Source organism: Lithobates pipiens, unplaced genomic scaffold, assembly GCF_037356315.1.
Source record: "Lithobates pipiens isolate NorthernLeopardFrog02 unplaced genomic scaffold, aLitPip1_a1.2 Scaffold_30, whole genome shotgun sequence".
Lineage (NCBI taxonomy): Eukaryota > Metazoa > Chordata > Amphibia > Anura > Ranidae > Lithobates > Lithobates pipiens.
In genome coordinates, this window is record NW_027507791.1 from 61327124 (window position 1) to 61348542 (window position 21419).

At 48.9% G+C, this 21419-nt stretch overlaps 1 protein-coding gene across 1 annotated transcript in view; it reads left to right on the forward strand.

The window, feature by feature from the left end:
- The window catches only part of LOC143942909 (SLAM family member 9-like), a 72966-nt gene that overhangs the window by 10309 nt on the left and 41238 nt on the right, over window positions 1-21419 (forward strand). The window contains exon 2 of the mRNA XM_077464328.1: window positions 20968-21291. Coding sequence (XP_077320454.1) covers window positions 20968-21291 — 324 coding nt within the window. The remainder of the gene's footprint in view (window positions 1-20967; window positions 21292-21419) is intronic.

Genomic DNA, 21419 nt, shown 5'->3' on the forward strand with positions numbered 1-21419 from the left:
GCAGTTAACTTTGTTGAGTACTAGTCGCAGCAGGGGCCCATGTGATCCATGGGTGCCATTGTGAGCGGGTTTTGGAAGTCTGGACACCGCCATTATGATTTCGTAGCTATAGTGTAGGGCTACTATATCAGTGACTTGGGATACATTAAGAGGGGTGTCAGACTTTCAGTGTCTAGTAATGTTGAGTCTGGCTGCCAGCAGTATGTGGGTAGTTGTGTATCTCATTTCCTGTAGAAAGTGTTCGATGGATAGGTTGAGTACTGCCAATGCAGGAGTCAGTGGAGTTTTACGGTTGGTGATTAAGGAGATGAGGTTGAAGACATCGGTCCAATATTTTTGTAGATTGGGGCACATCCAGAAGATGTGGAGTGGGTCTCCAACTTCTGATTTACATCTCCAGCAAACATTTTTGGTTTGGAGACCAAAGGAGGCTAATCTAGATGGAGTGAGGTAGTAGCGTAGTGAGATTTTCTGAGCGAGTTCCCAGAGGGCTGTGCATTTCGTGGATTTGTAGATGGTTCTGAATGCCGATTGCCATTGGGCATCAGTGTATGTTTGTGCGAGATCTGTTTCCCATTTACGATGGGAATGCAGTTTAATGAAGGTGTCTTTTTGGTGTAACAGGTGGTAGAAATGGGATATGCCTTTGATTTTTGAAGTTGGGCTGGTAAGGAGTTCCCAAGTTTTGGGGTGAACAGTGTACAGGGAAAGAAGCTTATTTGACATACAGTGGCAGATATGTAAGTAAGTGAAGTACTCCGAGTTGGGGAGACCATGTTCGGATTGTAGTTGGGAGAAGGGTTTGAGGCAATTGTCATGAATTAGGTGTTGGAGAGTTTGAATCCCTTTGAGGGTCCAAAGTGAAATTGAAATTGAAAGGTCTGGGTTAAGAGAGTGAGAGCCTCTAGATGGACACTAAATTGAGTAGAGGCTGGAACTCCAGGTGAGAGGGTAGTCATTTTAATACAGGTGTGAGCTGAAGCTTTCATTGTCAGGGATATATAGGCCGGGGTTGAAGTGCCTAAAGGTGTGCTGAGTAGCCAGCTTTTTAGGTCAGGTCTGGTGAGTGCGTACTGTTCTATCTGAGCCCATGATGCTTTCAAGTGGGGATGGAACCAATGGGGAAGTTGAGCTAGGATGGCTGCTAAATAGTAGTCTCTTAAGTCTATGGATCCCGTGCCTTCCGCTAGTTTGTGTTTAATTAGGCTTAGGTGGGCACATCGGGGCTTTTTACCATTCCAGAGGTATTGATTATAGATTGTTTGGAGGGATCAGAAGAATAAAGCAGGGAGAGGGATAGGGAGCGTTCGGAAGTGGTAGAGTATTTGAGGAAGACATATCAGTTTAAAGGCAGCGAGTTTACCTGACCAGGAGGGTTTGTGTTTCACTAAATCTTGTGAAGTCGTTTGAATATTACGTAGTAATGGGAGAAAGTTAGATGTGTAAAAGGTTTTTGAGTGATCTTGGTAAATGGATGCCTAGGTAGGGGATATCTGTATTTGCCCATGCAAAAGGGTATTGTAATTGTAGGAGGTTTTTCGTGGTTGTGCCAATGTTGATATCTAGTATGAGTGATTTGGTCGTGTTCACTTTGTAGTATGACACTGAGCTAAACCATGTTAATAAATGTTGTACTTCAGCCAGGGAAGAAGTCGGGTTAGTAAGAATCAGGATGACGTCATCCGCAAATAAACAAATTTTATGGGATGTTGGGCCAATTTGAAGACCTGAGATAGTAGGGTGGGAGCGCATATGTTCTGCTAGGGGTTCCATGATTAAGTTAACTATTAGTGGGCATAGGGGGCAGCCTTGGCGTGTGCCATTAGTAATGGGGAATGGGCAGGAGAGCATACCTTCAGTACAGACTTGGGCTTCCAGGTTGGAATATAATGCCATGATGGCATTCAGTATGTGCCCCTGGAATACAAATTTTTGTAGGACTGTTTTGAGGTAGGACCAATGAACCTTGTCAAATGGCTTCTCTGCATCTAAGGAGAGAAGCAGAGAAGGCGTTCTGGTGGACTCTGCGTGATGGATGAGATTGAGCATCCTTCTGGTTGCATCGGAGGCTTGTCTGCCTTTTGTGAAGCCCCTCTGATCATGGTGGATGAGAGCGGGCATAATTCCGAGTAGTCTGTTCGCTATAGTTTTGGCATAAATTTTGATATCATGATTAAGTAATGATATTGGGCGGAAGTTTTGGGGAACGTTCGACTCCTTTCCTGGCGGAAGTTTTGGGGAACGTTCGACTCCTTTCCTGGCTTTGGTATTGTTATCACAAGTGCTTTTAAGTATTCTTTGGTAAAGGCAGAAGAGGAGGCAGCGTGGTTAAAGAGTATAGTTAGGTGAGGAGTTAGGTGCGAGGCGTACTGTTTATAATATTCTCCGGTTAATCTGTCTGGGCCTGGTGTTTTGCCACTTGGGAGTGATCTAATAGTCGTCATAATCTCTGATTCAGTGAAGGGGGCATTAAGGGCGTCTAGTTGTAATTTCGGTCAGAGTGGTTAGGTTCAGGTTTTGAAGGAATTTGTCAATGTCCTCCTGTGAAGGCTGTGGGGTGTGGGGGACTTGTTTTAGGTTGTAGAGATCACCGTAGTAGGTGCTAAAGACATCAGCTATGTCTTGTGGATCACTGAGGTTACGTTTATTGTGGGGGTGAAGCAGTCGGGTGATCTTAGTCTTGATACCTCTACCTTTGATGCGTTGTGCTAGTTTCTTTCCCGCTTTATTGGAGGTGGAGTATGTAGTAGTTTTCAATTTTCTCTGGAGAAACTCGTAGGAGGGGAGTAGTAAGGTTTTAAGTTCTTGTTGTAAGGTTAATAATGGGATTTTTATATACAGCTTACCTGTAAAATCCTTTTCTTGAGAGTGCATCACGGGACACAGGAGCTTCATTACATAGTGGGTTATATAGGCACCTCTGGTGATTGGACACTGGTTGACCCCAATTAAGGAGAATTCCTCCCCTATATAACCCCTCCCATCTGGGAGGCACCTCAGTTTTGTAGCAAAGCAATAAGAAACCACGTAAAACCCAAACGGGGCGGGAGCCCTGTGTCCCGTGATGTACTCTCAAGAAAAGGATTTTACAGGTAAGCTGTATATAAAAATCCCATTTTCTTGATCATACATCACGGAACACAGGAGCTTCATTACATAGTGGGATGTCCCATAGCAATGCTCAGATTGAGGGGAGGGAGACACAGATCATAAATATAGACCGCCAGGGACCGGAGGACCTAAACTGCAGCCTGCAGTACACTGCGCCCGAAGGCGATATCCTCTTGCCCTCTGACATCCACCTCATAGAATCTGGTGAATGTGTGGACTGATGACCAAGTCGCAGCCTTACAGATCTGAGCCAGGGAGGCCTGGTGATGCACTGCCCAAGAAGCACTAACAGCCCTAGTAGAGTGCGTATTCACCCGAAAAGGAGGAATCTTCCCCTTTAAACCATAGGCCTGAGAAATAACTTGTCTGATCCACCTTGAGAGAGTGGATTTTGACGCTGCCTGGCCCTTTCTAGGGCCTTCCGGCAGAATAAATAAGCAATCAGTTTTCCTTATCTGAGTAGTTGCCTGAAGATAAATACTGATTGCTCTAACCACATCCAAAGTGTGTAAAGATTGTTCCTCTGTGGACTGAGGGTCCGGAAAAAAGGATGGTAGGATTACATCCTGATTCAAATGGAAACCCGAAACCACCTTAGGTAGAAAGGACCTGTTGGGACGCATGACCACCCGGTCCTTATGGATAATTAAATACGGCTCCTTACTGGAAAGAGCTGCCAAATCTGATACTCTTCTAGCCGTAGATATGGCTACTAAGAAGACCAGCTTTTTAGTCAGGAGAACTAAAGAAGCCAGATGCAAAGGTTCAAATGGTTGCCCCTGTAAGGCCGAGAGAACCAAATTCAGATCCCATGGGCATACCGGAGGTTTAACTGGCGGTTTTGTCCGCATGGCCCCCTGGATAAAAGCCCGTACTAGGGAATGTGATGCAAGCGGCTTTTGAAAAAATACTGACAGGGCCGAAATCTGCACCTTGATAGTGCTTATGGCCAAATTCATTTCTAGGCCTGACTGGAGAAAGGCCAAGATTCTGTTAATGACATACTTTCTAGGATGCCATTTCCTGAGTTCACACCAGGAAACATATGTCCTCCAGATCTTGTAAAAAATACGCCTGGAGGCCGGCTTTCTGGCATTGACCAGAGTAGAAAGGACTGGCCCCGAAAGGCCACGGTCTCTCAGAATGTGGGTCTCAGCAGTCAAACCGTCAAATTCAGACTGTGTAAAGCAGGATGGTAGATTGGACCCTGTGAGAGCAGATCTGGCCGGAGAGGGAGGGTCCATGGCCTGCCTACTGCCAATTTCATGATTTCCGCATACCATGGTCGCCTGGGCCAAGCCGAGGCCACCAAAAGGACCGACTTTGTCTCCCTCTTGACTCTTCCCAGGAACCGCGACAGAAGCGGGCTCGGAGGGAAGGCATAGATCAGATTGTACTGATCCCAGGGAACTGTCAGAGCATCTGACCCCTGAGCAAGTGCATCTCTTGTCCTTGATACAAATTTGTCCAGCTTCCTGTTGAACCTGGATGCAAACAGGTCTACGTCTGGACTTGTGACATATATTCTGAAACACATCAGGGTGCAGAGCCCATTCTCCTGGGCACAACTGCTGGTGGCTGAGAAAATCCGCCTGCCAATTTTCCACTCCTGGGATGAAGACTGCAGAAAGACACGGAACATGCTTCTCTGCCCAGACAAGTATGCGATTCACCTCTTTTTGGGCCACCAGACTTCTGGTACCGCCCTGGTGATTGATATAAGCCACTGCTGTGGCATTGTCGGACTGAACCCGAACCGGGAAACCTCGCAGTCTGTAAGACCACTTTATGAGAGCCATGTAAACTGCCCGGATCTCCAAGATATTTATGGGCAGTAGTTTCTCGGTCGCAGACCATTTCCCCTGCGAGCATGTTTCCTCCAATACAGCTCCCCAGCCTGTCAGGCTGGCATCTGTTGTGATAATCTTCCATGAAGAGGAAGAAAAGTTTTGCCTTTCAGCAAATTCTTGGTTTGCAACCACCAGACGAGACTCTTGCGTGTCCCTGGGGATAGACGCATAGGAAGATCCAAGGATTGGGGCTTCCTGTTCCAAGCCGCAAGCATGCATCTTTGCAGAGGCCTTGAGTGGAACTGGGCGAATGGGACGGCCTCGAAGGAGGCGACCATTTTCCCTAACAGTCTCATGCACAACCGAATGGGGGAAGATCTTCTGCCCAGAATTAGGCGCACCAGATCCCCAATGGTCAAGGCCTTTAGCCTTGGAAGAAACACCTTGCCCTGAGCGGTGTCAATGATCCTGCCCAGGTATTCCAACCTGGTGGCAGGCTGTAGGGACGACTTTTTAGGTTTATGATCCAACCTAGGTGTTCTAGCGTTTTGGTGACGCTGTGATTCAGGAACGCTGCTGTTTTCTCCATGAGAAGCAAGTCGTCTAGATAAGCCATGGCGGCTATGCCCTGAGCTCTTAGGTCTGCTAAGAGAGGGTCCAGAATCTTTGTAAAGACTCGAGGGGCCGTAGCAAGCCCGAATGGCAAGGCAACAAATTGAAAATGGCGCTGCTCTACCGCGAACCTTAGAATTTTTTGGTGTGCGGAAAAAATTTGGCACATGGAGATATGCATCTTTGATATCTATTGATGCCATGAATTCTCCCCTTTGCAGGGAGGAGACCACAGTGCGGATTGACTGCATTCGGAAGGACCGGATGCGTAAAAACCAGTTCAGATCCCTCAGATCCAGGATAGGTCTGACACTTCCATTTGCTTTGGAATGGTGAAGAGATTTGAGTAAAACCCTGAACCCTGTTCTTTGGGTTCACTTCTACTATCACCCCCTGGGATAGTAACTGATCTAAGGCCAGAAATAGCGTTTTTGATTTACTGGACCCCTGGGGATCCTAGACCTTAGTTACCCACTTGTCCTGGATCTCTTTCCGCCAGGCTCTTGCAAACTGCAGGAGCCTTCCCCCCACTCTGCCGAGCGGGGGGCGCCCCTTCACAAGGAAGTTCTTGGGCTTTGCTTGGCAGGCTTTCGCCCCCAAGTCTTTTCCTGCCCCTGGGCTCTGCCTTGAGCCTTTCTACTTTCAAAATATTTTATTTTATATTAAAGGCACTTACATACGTATAACAGTACATAAACTAACTGCAGCAGGGAGGGCCTGCTGTCACAATGTAAGTAATGAAAACCGGAGACATTAGTGAAAGACAGACAATATCCAAAGGGTACAGTCGGCATGCCCTTCCTCATCGAGGGGCTACATGAAAAATAGGTAAACGGAGGGTGACCCCCCCGGGAGAGCCCACCAAGTAGAACTATTAGGGGTAGCTCCCAGGAGCCCCCATCCCGACACCCCTAATAGGGTACTTGCTGTGCCAGGATGGGGGAGTATCCTCCCAGGCCCCTCCCTCTCAGAGGGATAAAACAGTTGGAGGACCGTCTGCAGTGGGTACCGCAACATTAAATTGGACTGTATGGTGAACCTGTCAATTACAGCTCTGTTGAGCAAACCAAAAACATAGAACGACTAGAAGGACAGAGAAAAGAAAAGAGGAGGAGAAGAGGAGAGCAGAGGGGTAAGGGGAGGTAAGCTATGTCCTGAAAGGGTGGAAGGTTATAGCGGGGGAATGTTTCGCATGCAATGTAAGAGAGGGCGCTTTAGGAGTGAGGTCTGGTCACTAGGGGAGAGCCTGGGGGTACCCCAGGCAGCAGAGAGATTCCCATGTAACGGGCCCAAGGGTCCCACACCTTTCGGAATTTAGGTGTGGTGTCTGACAGAATACCTGACAGTTTTTCTTGGGACATTATCCACGATATCTTCCTCTTAACTGCGAGGAAGGAGGGCTTGGGTTGCTTCCATGCGGAGGCAATCGCAATTTTGGCTCCTAATAGGATAAAATAAGTTAGTTTCTGAATGTTACCAGACATCAAAGGAACCGGGGTATTGAGTAACGCAACCTCTGGGGTTCTCGGAACCCGGCAGCCTGTGACTAAGTAAATCAAGTTGAAGATTTTAGTCCAGAACGAACGAAGTCTAGGGCATTCCCACCAGATGTGGATCATGGAGCCACGAAGTTGGCACCCCCTGAAACATAAGGGGTTAGCCGTGGGATATATTTTGGCTAGCCTTACTGGAGTGAGGTACCACCTGGTTATCAATTTGATGCTAGCCTCCATTAGTGAGGTGTTCTGGATCCCACGAAAGGATCTGGCTAGGGCCAGCTGCCAGGTTTCGAGACTGCCAGAGGTCTGGAGATCAGATTCCCAAGCCGTCATATAGGGGGATTTGCCCGTTGGGGAAGTGAGAGCCGCGTAGATCACTGAAATACCACCCCTCTGCTCCCCGATCCTACCACACCAGGCTTCATATTCAGTAAAGGAAGGAGGAAGGGGTTTGTTTTTCCAAAGTGAGTTCAAGAAGTGAGATATTTGTTGGAAGCGGAACCTCTCTGTATCTGGTAGCTCTAAGTGTTCGATACAATAAGCTAGGGAAATCGGACCCCTGGAATTGAAAAAGTGACCTATCCGGTATAGTCCCTTGTCCAACCACCATCTGAAGGCCTCAATGTTCAGACCAGGGGGGAAGTCATGATTACGGAACATGTGAGCAAGGGGTCTTAAAGTGGAGACTAGGGAAGGCTCTTTGCGAAGACCGTCCCATAGGGCGCAGGAGTGAGATAGGGATGGGGACATGATGGGCGGCCTGGCTTTGGGCGGGCACCATAAAAGAAAATCTAGTGTAAAGGAGGGTACCGAACAGCGTTCTATGGACTGCCAATCCGGTTTCTCATATTTGGAGTAGATCGAGGAGAGTTGGGCTAGGCGAGCTGCAAGGTAGTATTTGTGGAGGTTAGGCAGACCCAACCCCCCCCTGCGTCTGTGCAGGAAGAGCGTGTTTTGCGGTAGACGGTAACCCTTATTACCCCAGATATATTTCAGTATTTTGCTTTGCAGAGAGCAGAGGTGGTCCTTCCGAACTGGTATTGGCAGGGCTCGAAAATAGTAGAGGATTTTGGGGAGAAGGGTCATTTTTATGGAGTTAATCCGGCCAAGCCAGGATAGTTCGTGTTTAGACCATGAGGAGAGATCAGTTTCCAGCTGTCTGTATAATTTGGGGTAATTGTGGGCATACAACATCTCTATTTTAGGTGTAAGGGAGATACCCAAGTATTGGATGGCAGTGTCACTCCATTGGAACGGAAAGGATTGTTTGAGTGAGAGGACTTGGTGGGTGGGGAGAGAGATATTCAACGCCACAGACTTGGAGTAATTAACCCTCAAGCCTGAGACCTTGGCAAAGTCGTCCAATACCCGGGATAAGTTGGGCAGGGTTGTGAGGGGGGAAGTGAGGAACAACAGTATGTCGTCCGCGAAGAGTCCACATTTGTGCGTTTGACTACCGCATTGGACACCTCCAATGTCTATATTGTGTCGGACTGCGATCGCCAGTGATTCAATGGCTATTGCAAATATGAGGGGGGACAGGGGGCACCCCTGTCTGGTCCCCCTGGTGATGGGTATTGGCTCAGAGAGGTATCCCTGCATTCGAATTTGGGCCCTCGGCTGGGAGTATAAGGCCCGTAATAAGCCCAGGAAGCGAGCCCCAAATCCCCACCTGTCAAAGAGCTGGAAGATGTACTGCCATGAGACCGAGTCGAAAGCCTTCTGAATATCTAAGGAAAGGAGGAAGCCAGATTGTCCGGGTCCCCCTTCCCAATTAGACTGCAAGATGGAGATAATATCAATCGCCCTCCGAATTTGATCAGGTCCCTGTCTGCCGGGGATAAAACCAACTTGGTCCTTGTGGACGTAGCGTCCGATAAAGGAGGCTAACCTATTGGCCATAACTTTCGTGAGAATTTTGAGATCATTATTAATAAGGGAAATCGGTCTGTAGTTGCTGACATCTTCCAAGTTCTTGCCAGGTTTGGGGATGACCGTGATATACGCCGTGTTAAGGTGGGGATCCAGGGGGTCTCCATTAGCTTTATGATTACCGAGATTGGCCAGGTGAGGGGCTAGCGTGTTGGCAAAGGCTTTATAGTAAGGGATCGAAAGACCGTCGGGTCCAGGGGCGGAGCTTTTTTTAAGAGCCTTTATGACTTCCAGAATCTCCTCTGCCTGGAAGGGGGCTTCCATAACTTGTTTGTGAACGTCCGATAAGGCCGGGATGGGAAGTCCCTCCAAAAACTTTGGAAGGAGGTTATCTTTGGGAGGTGGGGAGCTACTGTAGAGAGAGGTGTAAAAGTTCTGAAAGGCATTCAGAACTGTGACCGGATTAGACGTGGGCGGGAGTCCTGCGCTTCTGATCCGAGGGAGGGTGCTCAGCTTGGTTCTAGGGGAGAGTCTATTAGCCAGGAGTGTGCCTATTTTGTCCGCCTGTGAGTAAAATTTGTGGCCAGACCACCTAACCGATTTTTCAGCTTTCGTGGTGAGGGCGAGATTGAGTTCTAAGCGAGTCTTGTCTAGTATGGAGGTGGGGGTGCGGAGGGGGTCCTTTTTGTGAAGAGCTCTGAGTTTAGAGTATTCCTCTTCTAGCTTCAGGATGGTTGATTGTCTTTCCCGTTTTATTTGAGAACCTAATTGCATGAATTTTCCCCTAATATATGCTTTGTGCGCCGCCCACAGGGTTTCGGGGGAGACATCAGGAGTCGCATTAATAGAGAAATATTCCTGCAATGCTTTGTCGAGATCCATAACTCGTGCTGGCTCCGAAAGGAGGGATTCATTTAACCTCCAATGCCTAGGGTGTCTCCCACTCGAACCCCCCAGGGCCGTCACAATTACCAGTGAGTGATCCGAGATCACTGTGTCAGTGATGGAGGCTTTGAGCATCCTGGGAAGGAGCGAGGAGGGGACAAGTATGTGGTCTATGCGTGCATATGATTGGTGAGGCGCTGAGAAGTGAGTGTAGTCTCTCTTTGTGGGGTTTAATTCCCGCCAGACATCGGATAACCCATGAGCGTGCAGCAATTTGGCGATCCGTAAGCTTGCCTTCGTGGGCCTGGTTAAGCGGGAACGTGAGGGGGAGGATTTATCAAGTCCTTGATCAAAGGCGACGTTAGAGTCCCCTCCGACAATAACCGTTCCCTCTAAAAGAGGTGCTAAGGTGCGCAGCAGGGATTCGAAGAATTTGGCCTGACCCGTGTTCGGGGCGTAGTAGGAGACCAAGGAGTAAAGTTGGTCCCCCACAGTGCCCTTTACAAGTAAATACCTGCCCTCCGGATCCGCTTTTTCAAAACTTTTATTGAATTTGCATGTTTTGGCAATCAAAATGGCTACCCCCCTGGTCTTGGATTCCGCGTTGGCTAAGAAGAACTGAGGGAAGTGGGCATGTAGGAACTTGGGACTATACCGGATAGGAAGGTGGGTTTCCTGAAGTAGAATTATATCTAGTTTCAGGGATTTGTAGTAATCAAGGGCTTTTCTCCGTTTGATGGGGGAATTAAGACCCTGAATGTTATGGGAGGCTATCTTAAGCCTAGCAGCCTGTGGATCAGCCATGGAGCAGAGGGGGAGCCCAGCATCTGAAAGCGACCTCACTTACCCAATCCATAGCGGGGTTCTTGGTCAGGGCATTGGGATCGGTGGCCCGAGGCTGTCTCCCAGGATACCATGTCGACTGGGTTGGCTCAGCCCAACCTGAGGAGAAAAAAAATAGTGTCATGTAAACATTCAACGGGGGTAGCTTACCATCAAGGGGGGAGAGAGGGGGAGAAAGGGCAAGGAAAGAAAGGGTTCCTGAGAAGAGAAAGAGGAGATCAGGGCAGGAGACACCCCCCGAAATCCCAAGAACAAACAATGAAGACAACCGACCCATAAGGTCAGAAGTCCCGACCCTCAGACGCCTGGGATAGGCCGAGGGAGGGAGAGTTACACATGTGGTCCCTCGCGGAACTGGGGACCCCTAGTCGGGTAACTACCCGAACTGTGAAATCAACTTTAAATAGCAATAACATATAAGCAGCAATATACAAAAAAAGGAATTTTTCTTGAGGCACGGCTAAACATAATGTCTAGAAGACACTGGGACTAAACAATGAATGCTGTTCTTTAGGCAGAAGGTAGGATGGTGTATCCAGGGGGGGTGCTATGGAATGCAGCCCCCTGGGAAATCCTCAAAGCAACCTTAGGGCCCATTTCGAGGGGATGTAAAAAAATATGAGGGGTTACGGGCAGTCCAGTAGATGGACGAAGTACTGCATAGCGTCCCGGAATATTGGAGGCAATGGGGAGAAGGGTAGCACAAGGGTAGCACAAGTCCTAGGCAAGGGGAGGGCAAAAAGGGTTGGAGGGCCAAACTTTCAGTGTTTGGGGAGCAGTCCTCCGGCCCTCTCCAGGTCCTCGGACGGTCAGTTACAGAATGGAGAGTCTGAAAATGGGACTGGAAGTTGCTCAGGTGGGTGCATTATCCTTGACCTTCTTGGCTCTTCCGGAGGTCCACAACGGGGATTGTGGGCTGTTAGGAGTGGGTCGTTTGTTGGATCCTTGGCTAGGGTTAGAAGTGTCCATGTCAGCTTCTTGAGAAATGATTTTCAGCCTGGTGAGGAGCTTTTCCCCCTCGGGGAAAGTGGAGAAGGCAAAAGACTTCCCTTTGTCCGTGAACCTGACCGCAAATGGGAAAGCCCATTTGTATTTTATGTCTTTTTGTGACATTGCAAGCAAGAGGGGTTTTAGAGCTCTCCGTCTCTGTATAGTGGAGGGGGAGAGGTCCGCAAAGATCTGAACCTGGTGGCCCTGGTAATTGACGTGTTGCAGGGATCTGGCTCTCTTCATAACTTCTTCTTTCACCGAGAAGTGATGTGGCTTGGCCAGAACATCTCGCGGGGTGCCATCCTTCCTAGGGGGGCCGAGGGTTCTATGGACCCGGTCAAGTTCAAGCTTAGTAGCTGGGATATCAGGGATTAGCTGTTGAATGAGGTCTTGCACCGCCCTGGACACATCAGTTATTGATTCTGGAAGCCCGCGAATTCTGACGTTATATCTGCGGGACCTATTTTCGAGGTCATCTATACGGGCCATGGCTAAGTCCAATTGCTCCTGTACTGAGTAAATGTGCCTGGAGTTTTGGATGGATCTGGCTATGGTATCCTCCATTTTGTGTTCGATCGTTTCGATCCGGGAGCCTAGGTTAATAAAATCAGCTTTCAATTCCCCCGTGATTTGCAAGGCAGTTTGGGAGAGGCCCCTCTCTAATAGTTCAGAGAATTTGCCAAATAGGGCATCCATGTGGGAGACTGGGTCTGCATGAGCAGCCTCGTGGGGGGCCATGGCGGCCTGGGTAACCCTGTAGGTCCCCGCTGGGGAGGGGGAGAACTCCTGGATGGTGCGTTCCAGCAGAGAGACCGTGGAGGCCGGGGACGGTGTGGCTTCCTTGGGGAGACCCCTGGGATTGCCTGGGGTGGCGTGGAGAGGAGGAAAGTCTGTATCTGACCTGAAATCCACTGTGCCTGCGGATCTGTGATCCTGAGACAGGAGCTGTGCTGCGGTGGCCATCTTGGATTTCTCCCTCACGTCCAATGAAGCGAACAGCGGGCCCAGATTGCGTTTAGCCAGTCCACCGGTCATTCAGAAATGTGCCCCAACACTTCGGGAGTCCGCCCCTATAGCTCGGGGAGCGGAAGGGTAGCCGTGTCGTGCGGTAGGGGTTCCGTCGTTCCGCGAGGCAGCGGAGCTTTAGATGATCGCGGCCATCTTGGAAGCCTCGCGCATGCGCACCTGCCTTGAGCCTTTCTAGTAGAGGAGGGCTGAGAAGGCCGTCGCCACTGCTTAGAGCTTGATGCTTCGGGAGAGAGAGCACGCCTGAATGACGGACGTTGGCTCTTTTTGATTGGAAGGAGAGTAGATTTATCCAATTCTTCTCCAAACAAACGTTCCCCTTTAAACTGGAACCCAATCCAATGCTTCTTGCATGACAGCTCAGCTGCCCAATTCTTTAGCCATAGGGCCCTTCGCATGTGAACCAACATGAAGGACAAACGTGATGCTTGTTGGACAGAATCCAAAATCGCATCAATCATAAAGCACAGAATATAAGGCAGTTCTGCATAATTTTCTACTTCCTCACTGGGAAGGATCCCAAGCATCTGCTTAACCTGTTCCTTGAGGAACTGACACAACCCCACGGCTGCGACTGTAGGTTGTACCCCAGCGCTAGTCATGGAAAAGAAGGCTTTTTAATAAGGTTTCCAGCTTTTTATCAGTTGGATCCTTTAAATACCTGCGCAATATCCAAAGGACAAGTCAGGTTTCATTCACGCAAGAAACAGCCGCATCAACAGATGGGACCCCCCACTTCTTGGTGAAACTTTCCTCCAGAGGATAATGCAAAGAAAACCTTTTTAGGAGGAGCAAACAGTTTATTGGGATGTCCCCAATCCCTATACAACAATTCATCCATTAAGGGATGGATTGGAAAGGAATAGGCAGTCTGTGGGGCTTTCCTGACTCCCAGGGAAGAAACAGAGGATGTAGCGACTTCAGCAGCAGGCATTCTGAATGTGGTACGCACCAATTCAGTATAATACTGCACCTGTTTTCTGAGTGCCTGGGAGGAGGGGACTATCTCCTCTTCCTCTGATTCATCCGACTGCTCATGATCCCCATCCTAAGATAGGGATCTCTCCTCTTTTTCAGAAAAATCATCTGAGAGAGGAATCTCAGCAGAGGGAGGGGATCTACCCCTTTTCTTGCTATATTTCAGAGAAGCAGAAATAAAATTCATTATTTTCTCTTAAAAACCCTCCAATGTAGCCCTAAGGGAGTATCTCAGTGACATAAACCGGGGCTGACACATTAGGAGAGGCTGCAAACCTGACAGGTGCACTGACTCGTCTTGAGAGGCTGGCTCCAGTCTTGCAGGGGGGGATGGTAACTTACAGGCACTTTTTTAGAACCCCTGGACCTAGGCAGTGATTTACCAGTGCCTTTGCTACCGCCCCCTGAAACCCTCATACGAGGAGACATAGTCCTAAGCTATAAAGCAGAGGTACTAGTACAAGTGCAATCACTGTTGTGCTTAAAGTCTCACAATAAATATATATGCTTAAACTGCACAACCTGATGCTGAGTAGGTGTCTAGGTTTGCCTGGATTCAATTCCACGGATGCTTACTGCCCACAGCTCCTGTGTCTCCACTTACAGCCCCCTGACGCTCTAGACTTTTTACAAACTGCCGCCTGGCGCCTGTGTATTACAGCGCTGTGCACACCAACGTGCACGGCTCACAACCACACTCCCCCCTCCTCCAATAGGCCGGGAACGCGCGCGTGCACGAGGACTGCGGGATCCATGGGGGGAAGGAGAACCCCAAACGGGGCTGCGTGGGACCCCCAAACTACGTGGGACCTCTGTTTACCTTGATGTGGCAGGGACTGTAATGGAGACATGAGTCAGCTGGAGAACCAGGCTTCACTGAGCGTGTGTATTAAAAGGCATGTAAGTATGCATCAGGCTGCTCTTACTCCCTCTAGTGGTGGAAACCAGGTAAGACATACAACTACTCAAAATGAAGAAATCCATTCATATATTTATATATACAGGATTAACTTCCCTTACCTGTCCTCGCCGCAGGAATTGCTGAACCAGACAAATTCCAGCCTTCACCCATCACGGCGGGTATTGTTAGCCAACCTTCAGGTTTATCTGGGGCTCTTTCTCGGAAGAACCACCTACCTGGGCCATGTAGAAAGCTCTGCCAGAAACTTTCGTGCGCTCTGTATAAACAGTACACCAAGTCTGGTTTTCCCAGAGCCCAGTCTTCCAATGGAGAGGACTTACAGGCAAAACCTCGCTTCTTCGGTTGACGAGGCCCGGGTACCATACCATCTTGGGAGTCAAATATCGGCCCGAGGTATGGATCCGGTTTGTTGTAGCCCTTAGGCCCTCGCAGGGACCTGCATAGAGCTAAAGTTTTACGTGACTATCACCATAGACACTGGCGAAAAAACTGAGGTGCCTCCCAGATGGGAGGGGTTATATAGGGGAGGAATTCTCCTTAATTGGGGTCAACCAGTGTCCAATCACCAGAGGTGCCTATATAACCCACTATGTAATGAAGCTCCTGTGTCCCGTGAAGTATGATCAAGAAAATTGGTTGGTCAGTGAGCTACTGGGTTGGATTTATGGTCCAGTTCCAGTGCTGCAATTTGGGCTATTAACTCATCAATGTGCTGCGTCCTCTTGGAGCGGGATTCTTCTATTGATATAGAAATTGGGGTCTGACCATGTGGTGGTGTGAATCATCGACCTAGAAATTTTCTGTAAGGTCCATTTATCAGTCAAGGACAAGTCTATTCTCGAGTATGAGCGATATCTGGCAGAGAAGAAAGTGAAGTTACGTTCGGATCCGTGGTGGCATCGCCAGATGTTATAGAGTTCTTGGGAGGAGATAAAACGCTGTAGAGGTGACTTATATCTTTTCGCAGCTGATTTGGAGTCCAAGATTGAATCTGGAGTCAGGTTGAAGTCCCCACACAGTATTAGGTTACCTTTCTGGATAGTCTTGGTGGTACGAAGTACCTTATGAAGAAATTTCATCTGGTGGGAGTTTGGAGCGTAAATATTGATGAGCGTGTAAGGTACTCGGTTGATAGTGCAGGTGAGGATTATAAACCGGCCTTCTGGATCCGAGATGGCCTTCAGGAGATGAAAGTCAATCATGTGCTTGACTGCGATCATGACACCTCTAGATTTGGTGGTGTGGGATGCATGAAAGGTGTGTGGGTATTGACGGTTGTTGCAGAGGGGGTTGTTTAGTGGCAACAAGTGAGTTTCCTGTACACAGAGGATGTCACTGTTGAGGACTGTGGCAGTTCTCCACAGTGAGTGGTGTTTAGCCGGATGGTTCAGCCCATTGGCATTCAGTGAGATAATGGTAATAGTCATGGTGGTGGAGGGGTGTTAAGTAGAGACTATGTTAGCACTCACGGTTAGGCGGTAGTTTCAGAGCTCGTGGTCGGTTGAGAACCAGACAAGGCTATGCGGCAGTCCAAGGATCAGGTTGTGCGAATGGACACTGAGCTGCGGAAAGAGCAATACGTTACGAGTAGTAGTTTACACAAAATAGAAAGTGTCTATGTTAAGATTAACAAACTCTTTGGTAGTAGGAGTTGTAGGATGTCCCACTAAATTGTACAGTCTTATGCCGCGTACACACGATCGGACTATCCGGCGGACTTGGTCAATCCGCCCGCATGTGGGCTCTGGCTGACTTTTTCTTTCCAAAAGTCCGGCGGACTTAGAAAGAAGTTTTGACTCAAAATTGTCCGCCGGACTCGGCAGTCCAGCGGATAATTCCGCCCATCTGTGTGCGAATCTGCCGGACTTTTGAAATGAACAGACTTGCCCACACAGAGAAAAGTCCATTCATTTTGAACGTGGCTCCAGGTAGACGGGACTAGTGAAGGAAGTCAATGTCGCCGCCTCCATCGGCGAGATTGACATCTCGCTGGCCCCGTCATCTGGTATGGATTTAAAGGGGAACCCCCATGCCAAAAAACGGCGTGGGGGTCCCCCCAAAGTCCATAGAAGACCCTTATCCAAGCATGCAGCCTGGCCGGTCAGGAAAGGGGATGGGGATGAGCGAGCACCCCCCATCCTGAGCCGTACCAGGCCGCGTGCCCTCAACATGGGGGGGTGCTTTGGGAAAAAGGGGCCCTGCGGCCCCCCACCCCAAAGCACCTTGTCCTCATGTTGATGAGGACAAGGGCCTCTTCCCGACAACCCTGGCCGTTGGTTGTCAGGGTCTGTGGGTGGGGGGGCTTATCGGAATCTGGGAGCCTCCTTAATAAGGGGGCCCCCAGATACCACCCCCCACCCTATGTGAACGATGTACCCCTACCCATTCACCTGGTGAAAAAAGTGTAAATAAAAAAACACAACACAACACAGCTCCAGTGGTCTTCTCTTCTTCTGTCTTGGGGGGTCTTCTCGCCGGACTCCTCCGATATCTTCTGCTCTTTTGCTAGCTCTTTTACTAGCAGAGGAGCCCGGCTTTCTTCTTCGTCGTCGACGCCAACGTCCAGGGGGCCTTCTTCCGACTTTGGGGTCTTGTCCCACTCTTTGGGGGTCTTGTCCCGCTCTTCGGTTCTTCTTGCCAGGCCTCCGCTATCTTCTTATAGCTCTTTTACTAGCGTTGACCTGGTCTTCTGTTGCCGCCGCCTTCTTCTCTTCTTCTTCCTTGAGATGTTCCTTGTGTCCCTGCCATTGCGGCCAGAGAGAGCGTTGTGTTAACATCGCAAGGAAGAAGAAGAAGCGAAGAAGGCGGCAAACACAGAAGACCGGGCCAACCCTAGTAAAAGAGCTATAAGAAGATAGCGGAGGCCCAGCAAGAAGAACCGAAGAGCGGGAAAAGACACCCGAAGAGCGGGACAAGACTCCGAAGTCGGAAGAAGACCCTCGGACGGCAGCGGCGGCAACGAAGAAGAAAGCCAGGCTTCTCCACTAGTAAAAGAGCTAGCAGAAGATAGCAGAGGAGCCCGGTGAGGAGACCCCCCAAGACGGAAGAAGAGAAGACCAACGGAGCTGTCTAATAAATTCTTTTAAAAACTTGTGTTTTTTTATTTACACTTTTTTTTACCAGGTGAATGGGTAGGTGTACACTGTACCCCATACTCATTCACATAGGGTGGGGGGCTGGTATCTGGGGACCCCTTATTAAAGAAGGCTCCCGGATTCCGATAAGCCCTCCATCTGCAGAACCTGACAACCAACGGCCAGGGATGTCAGGAAGAGGCCCTTGTCCTCATCAACATGGGGACAAGGTGCTTTGGGGTGGGGGTACCGCAGCCCTCCCCCTTCCCCAAAGCACCCCCCCCCATATTGAGGGCACACGACCTGGTACGGCTCAGGAGGGGGGGTGCTCGCTCGTCCCCACACCCTTTCCTGACCGGCCGGGCTGCATGCTCGGATAAGGGTCTGCTATGGACTTTGGGGGGACCCCACACCATTTTTTCGGGGTAGGGCTTCCCCTTTAAATCCATACCAGGTGACGGGGCAAGTGAGGTGTCAATCTTGCCGGTGGAGTTGGCAACATTCACTTCCTTCGCTAGTCTCGTCTACCTGGAGCCACGTTCAAAATGAACGGACTTTACTCCGTGTGTGGGCAAGTCTGTTCATTTCAAAAGTCTGGCGGACTCCCGCCATAGTCCGGCGGATTTTCCGTTGGACCTAGTCCACCGGAAAAGTCCGGTCGTGTATGGGCAGGTCCACTCATTCGGAAAGTCCGGCGGACCTCTGCTGCAAAGTCCGGCGGGTTGTCCGCTGGACTAAGTCCGCCGGATAGTTTGATCGTGTGTATGCAACATTAGGAGATGTAGATGTTCTTGGGGAAATCCAAAAGTATTTAGAGGGGTGCTAAGTAGCACAAAAGCCTCCGGGGGGGGGGGGGGGTAAGAAAGTTTGTATTCCTGGGGAATGAAGACTGGAACGTCAGGAAGTCAGAGCTCATGGGAGCCTAAGGTACGTTAGTTGGCCAATTGTAACATATGTGGCAGCATAATTTAGGTGTTAGTGAAGTCCAGGGTTCTGTTGGGCACAGGTGGTCCCCCTTGATGCAATGCGGATTTGGGGGGTTCTATCAGGATACCCCAGGTATGGAGGAGTTTCAGGCCTTTATCAAGCTCACCAACGATATGGGATTGGCCATTTTTGGTAATGAGGATTGTGGCTGGATATCTCCATATACATTGAATTTTATGATTCTGTAGCAATTTGGTTATTGGGTTTAGCAGGCGTCTCATTTGTAGGGTGTACTTGGAAAGATCAGGAAATAGTTGGATCCCTGTGTACAGGGCTGGTAGGGGTGATTTGTCTTTCATTCCCATCAGTAGTCTTTCTTTTATATGATAAAAGACATCCCTAGGAACAAAGGCTGCTAAATGAGATGGTTTGGCGATTCTGTGGATGCAATCGATGATCACATTGCATGGGGACATGTCAGGGATGATGATGTGGATCAAGCCTTTAGCGTATCGCGGTAGGTCTGCAGGGGGTATGTTTTCGGGGACCCCCCTCAGTTTGACATTGTTCCTGCGGGACCTGTCTTCTAAATCGGCCAGCTTGGCTTGTATCCATGTGTGTTCCTCCTTAAGGTCCTCACAGGTGTCAATTATGTCATTCACCGTAGTGATGCAGTCAGCTAGGCCCTGTTCCGTGTTGGTCACTCTGTCAGCTATTGTGTGTAAATCAGAGGTAATTCTTGAGAATAAAGAGGAGAGATCCTTCAGGAGGGAGGATTGGAGGGAAAGGAGCATTTCTTTCAGTGTCATGTCCAATATTGGTTGACCTGCTGTGGGGAAGGCGGCCATGGAGGATTGCAGGGCCTGGTTAGAGAAGAAGAGAGTTGGAACCTGGGCCTCGAGTTGCGGGGTGTGCGCCCACTGCGGCAGTGTATCTAATCTCATAGTGGATCAGCCTCCTGAGATTTGGGTGGTGTGGTGGGGGTACCTGTGTCCGTGCGATCCTCTGGGGATGCATCTGGAAGATCCGTATATGCCGTTCGTGGCGCGGCTTGGCCAGCGCCATCTTGGAATGTCACGGCCCGCTCCGCTGTCTTGTACGCAAACTCAGTGAGTGTCTGAGGCTTACGTTCAGTGGATCTCTTCCTGGATTAGCTCCGGTGTGTCCCGAACAGGGATGGCCGTGGATGAATCGTCAGTTGCGGCCAGTGTCGCTGGATGCTGTCTCCCAGCTGACATGCTGTGGAGCTAAGCATCCATCTTCATCTCTGGCTAGCCACACCTCCCAGGCAGCGCCATCTTAAGTATTGTTTTCTGAGTCCACAGTGGAGTGTATTTCTGCCCTTACATTGAGCACTTCCTGTACTGTTAACCAAGCCTCCTTCTCAATCCAACGTTTCTATGGCAACCCTGCTTCCCTGTTCATAGCTGACTTTTATTTCATAGTTTTTACTTGTGCCGATTGTCTAATGTTTGCCTTTGTCAGTCTTATCAGCTTCAGCTGCTAAGCCTGCAGTAATGGCCAGGTTTATATGTGATGTCACATGGTCACATGATGTGTAGGAGGAAGCTCTGAATATTTCTGCAGCCTCCTGGTTTATCAGCGGTGTGCCGTAGGAAGTCCTGTTAACAGATAAACAAGCACAAAGAGAGTGTGCCGTAAATCAGGGGAGATCTGGGCATGCTCAGTGACGTCATTCTAAAGAACAAAAAGGATTACAACAATACTAAACAAGTAAGGAGATATCTACAGGCAGTGTTCATTAGGGTTTTTTATGCTGATCTAAATGGGACAAAGTTGTGGGGGAGAGTTTACAACCACTTTAACCTTAAACTACGAAGAGGGTTCTATACTGCAAGAGTGGCAAGGATGTGGAATTCCCTTCCGCAAGCGGTGGTCTCAGCGGGGAGCATCAATAGTTTAAAAAAACATACAAGGCAATACTGACATATAATCACATACATAGGTTGGACTTGATGGACTTGTGTCTTTTTTCAACCTCACCTACTATGTAAATATGTAACATAGAGAACCAAAAATCCCCTATGTGATTGTATTTTGGTGTCACAGATAATACCCTTTAATGAGACATAAGGTAATATTAGACCAGAGAACAGATGTTTGCTGGTTATCCTCATCTCCTTATATTTCCACCACTTGCCTCCTTCTTCTGTACTGGCATCCTCCATACTGGTCCCAGATGGGACAAGAGAGCCTGGAAACATATCTAACAGGGGTGCGTGGAAGTGATCAGTTGGCTATACAGCTGCCGGAACACTTCAACCTGACAGTGTGCTTGTTAGATGCGCGCACATCCCCATCTGTCTGTGTCAATGAGCAGGTTAACTGTTTATCTAAAAATAACATTGAAAAATGCTAAAAAGTCTTATTAACCCCAGTGTGATTGACTGAATTCAATTTCCTCTGTATTCCTATAGGTGGAGGTGGAGATTATCCTCAGCGAGTGATTGGCGTTATTGGTGAGAGTAGTGATCTGGTATTCCTGCAGAATTTTACACATCGTGCTAAGGAGATAGTCTTTAAATTTAATAGGGGATCTGAGACTTTCAAAATAGCAGAGTTTAAAGACAAAAAGTTAGAGACTGTGCTTCTCCAATTTCAAAACCGCCTGGAAATATTGAGAGATAGAATGAGATTACGTATTAAAAATGTGTCATTTAACGACAGTGGGATGTACATTGCCAAGATTACGCTTGAAAACAATGCAGAACATACAGTGTCATTCAACCTCAGTCTCTACGGTAAGCATTCAACTTTTAAAATTATGTTTCATGGTGGTATGGAGAAGGTTATCTGTAAACAGTGGCAGCTGGTGCTCAAAAAATTTTTTTTGGGGGGGGGACGCAAGAAAACTGAAAAATACTGAAAC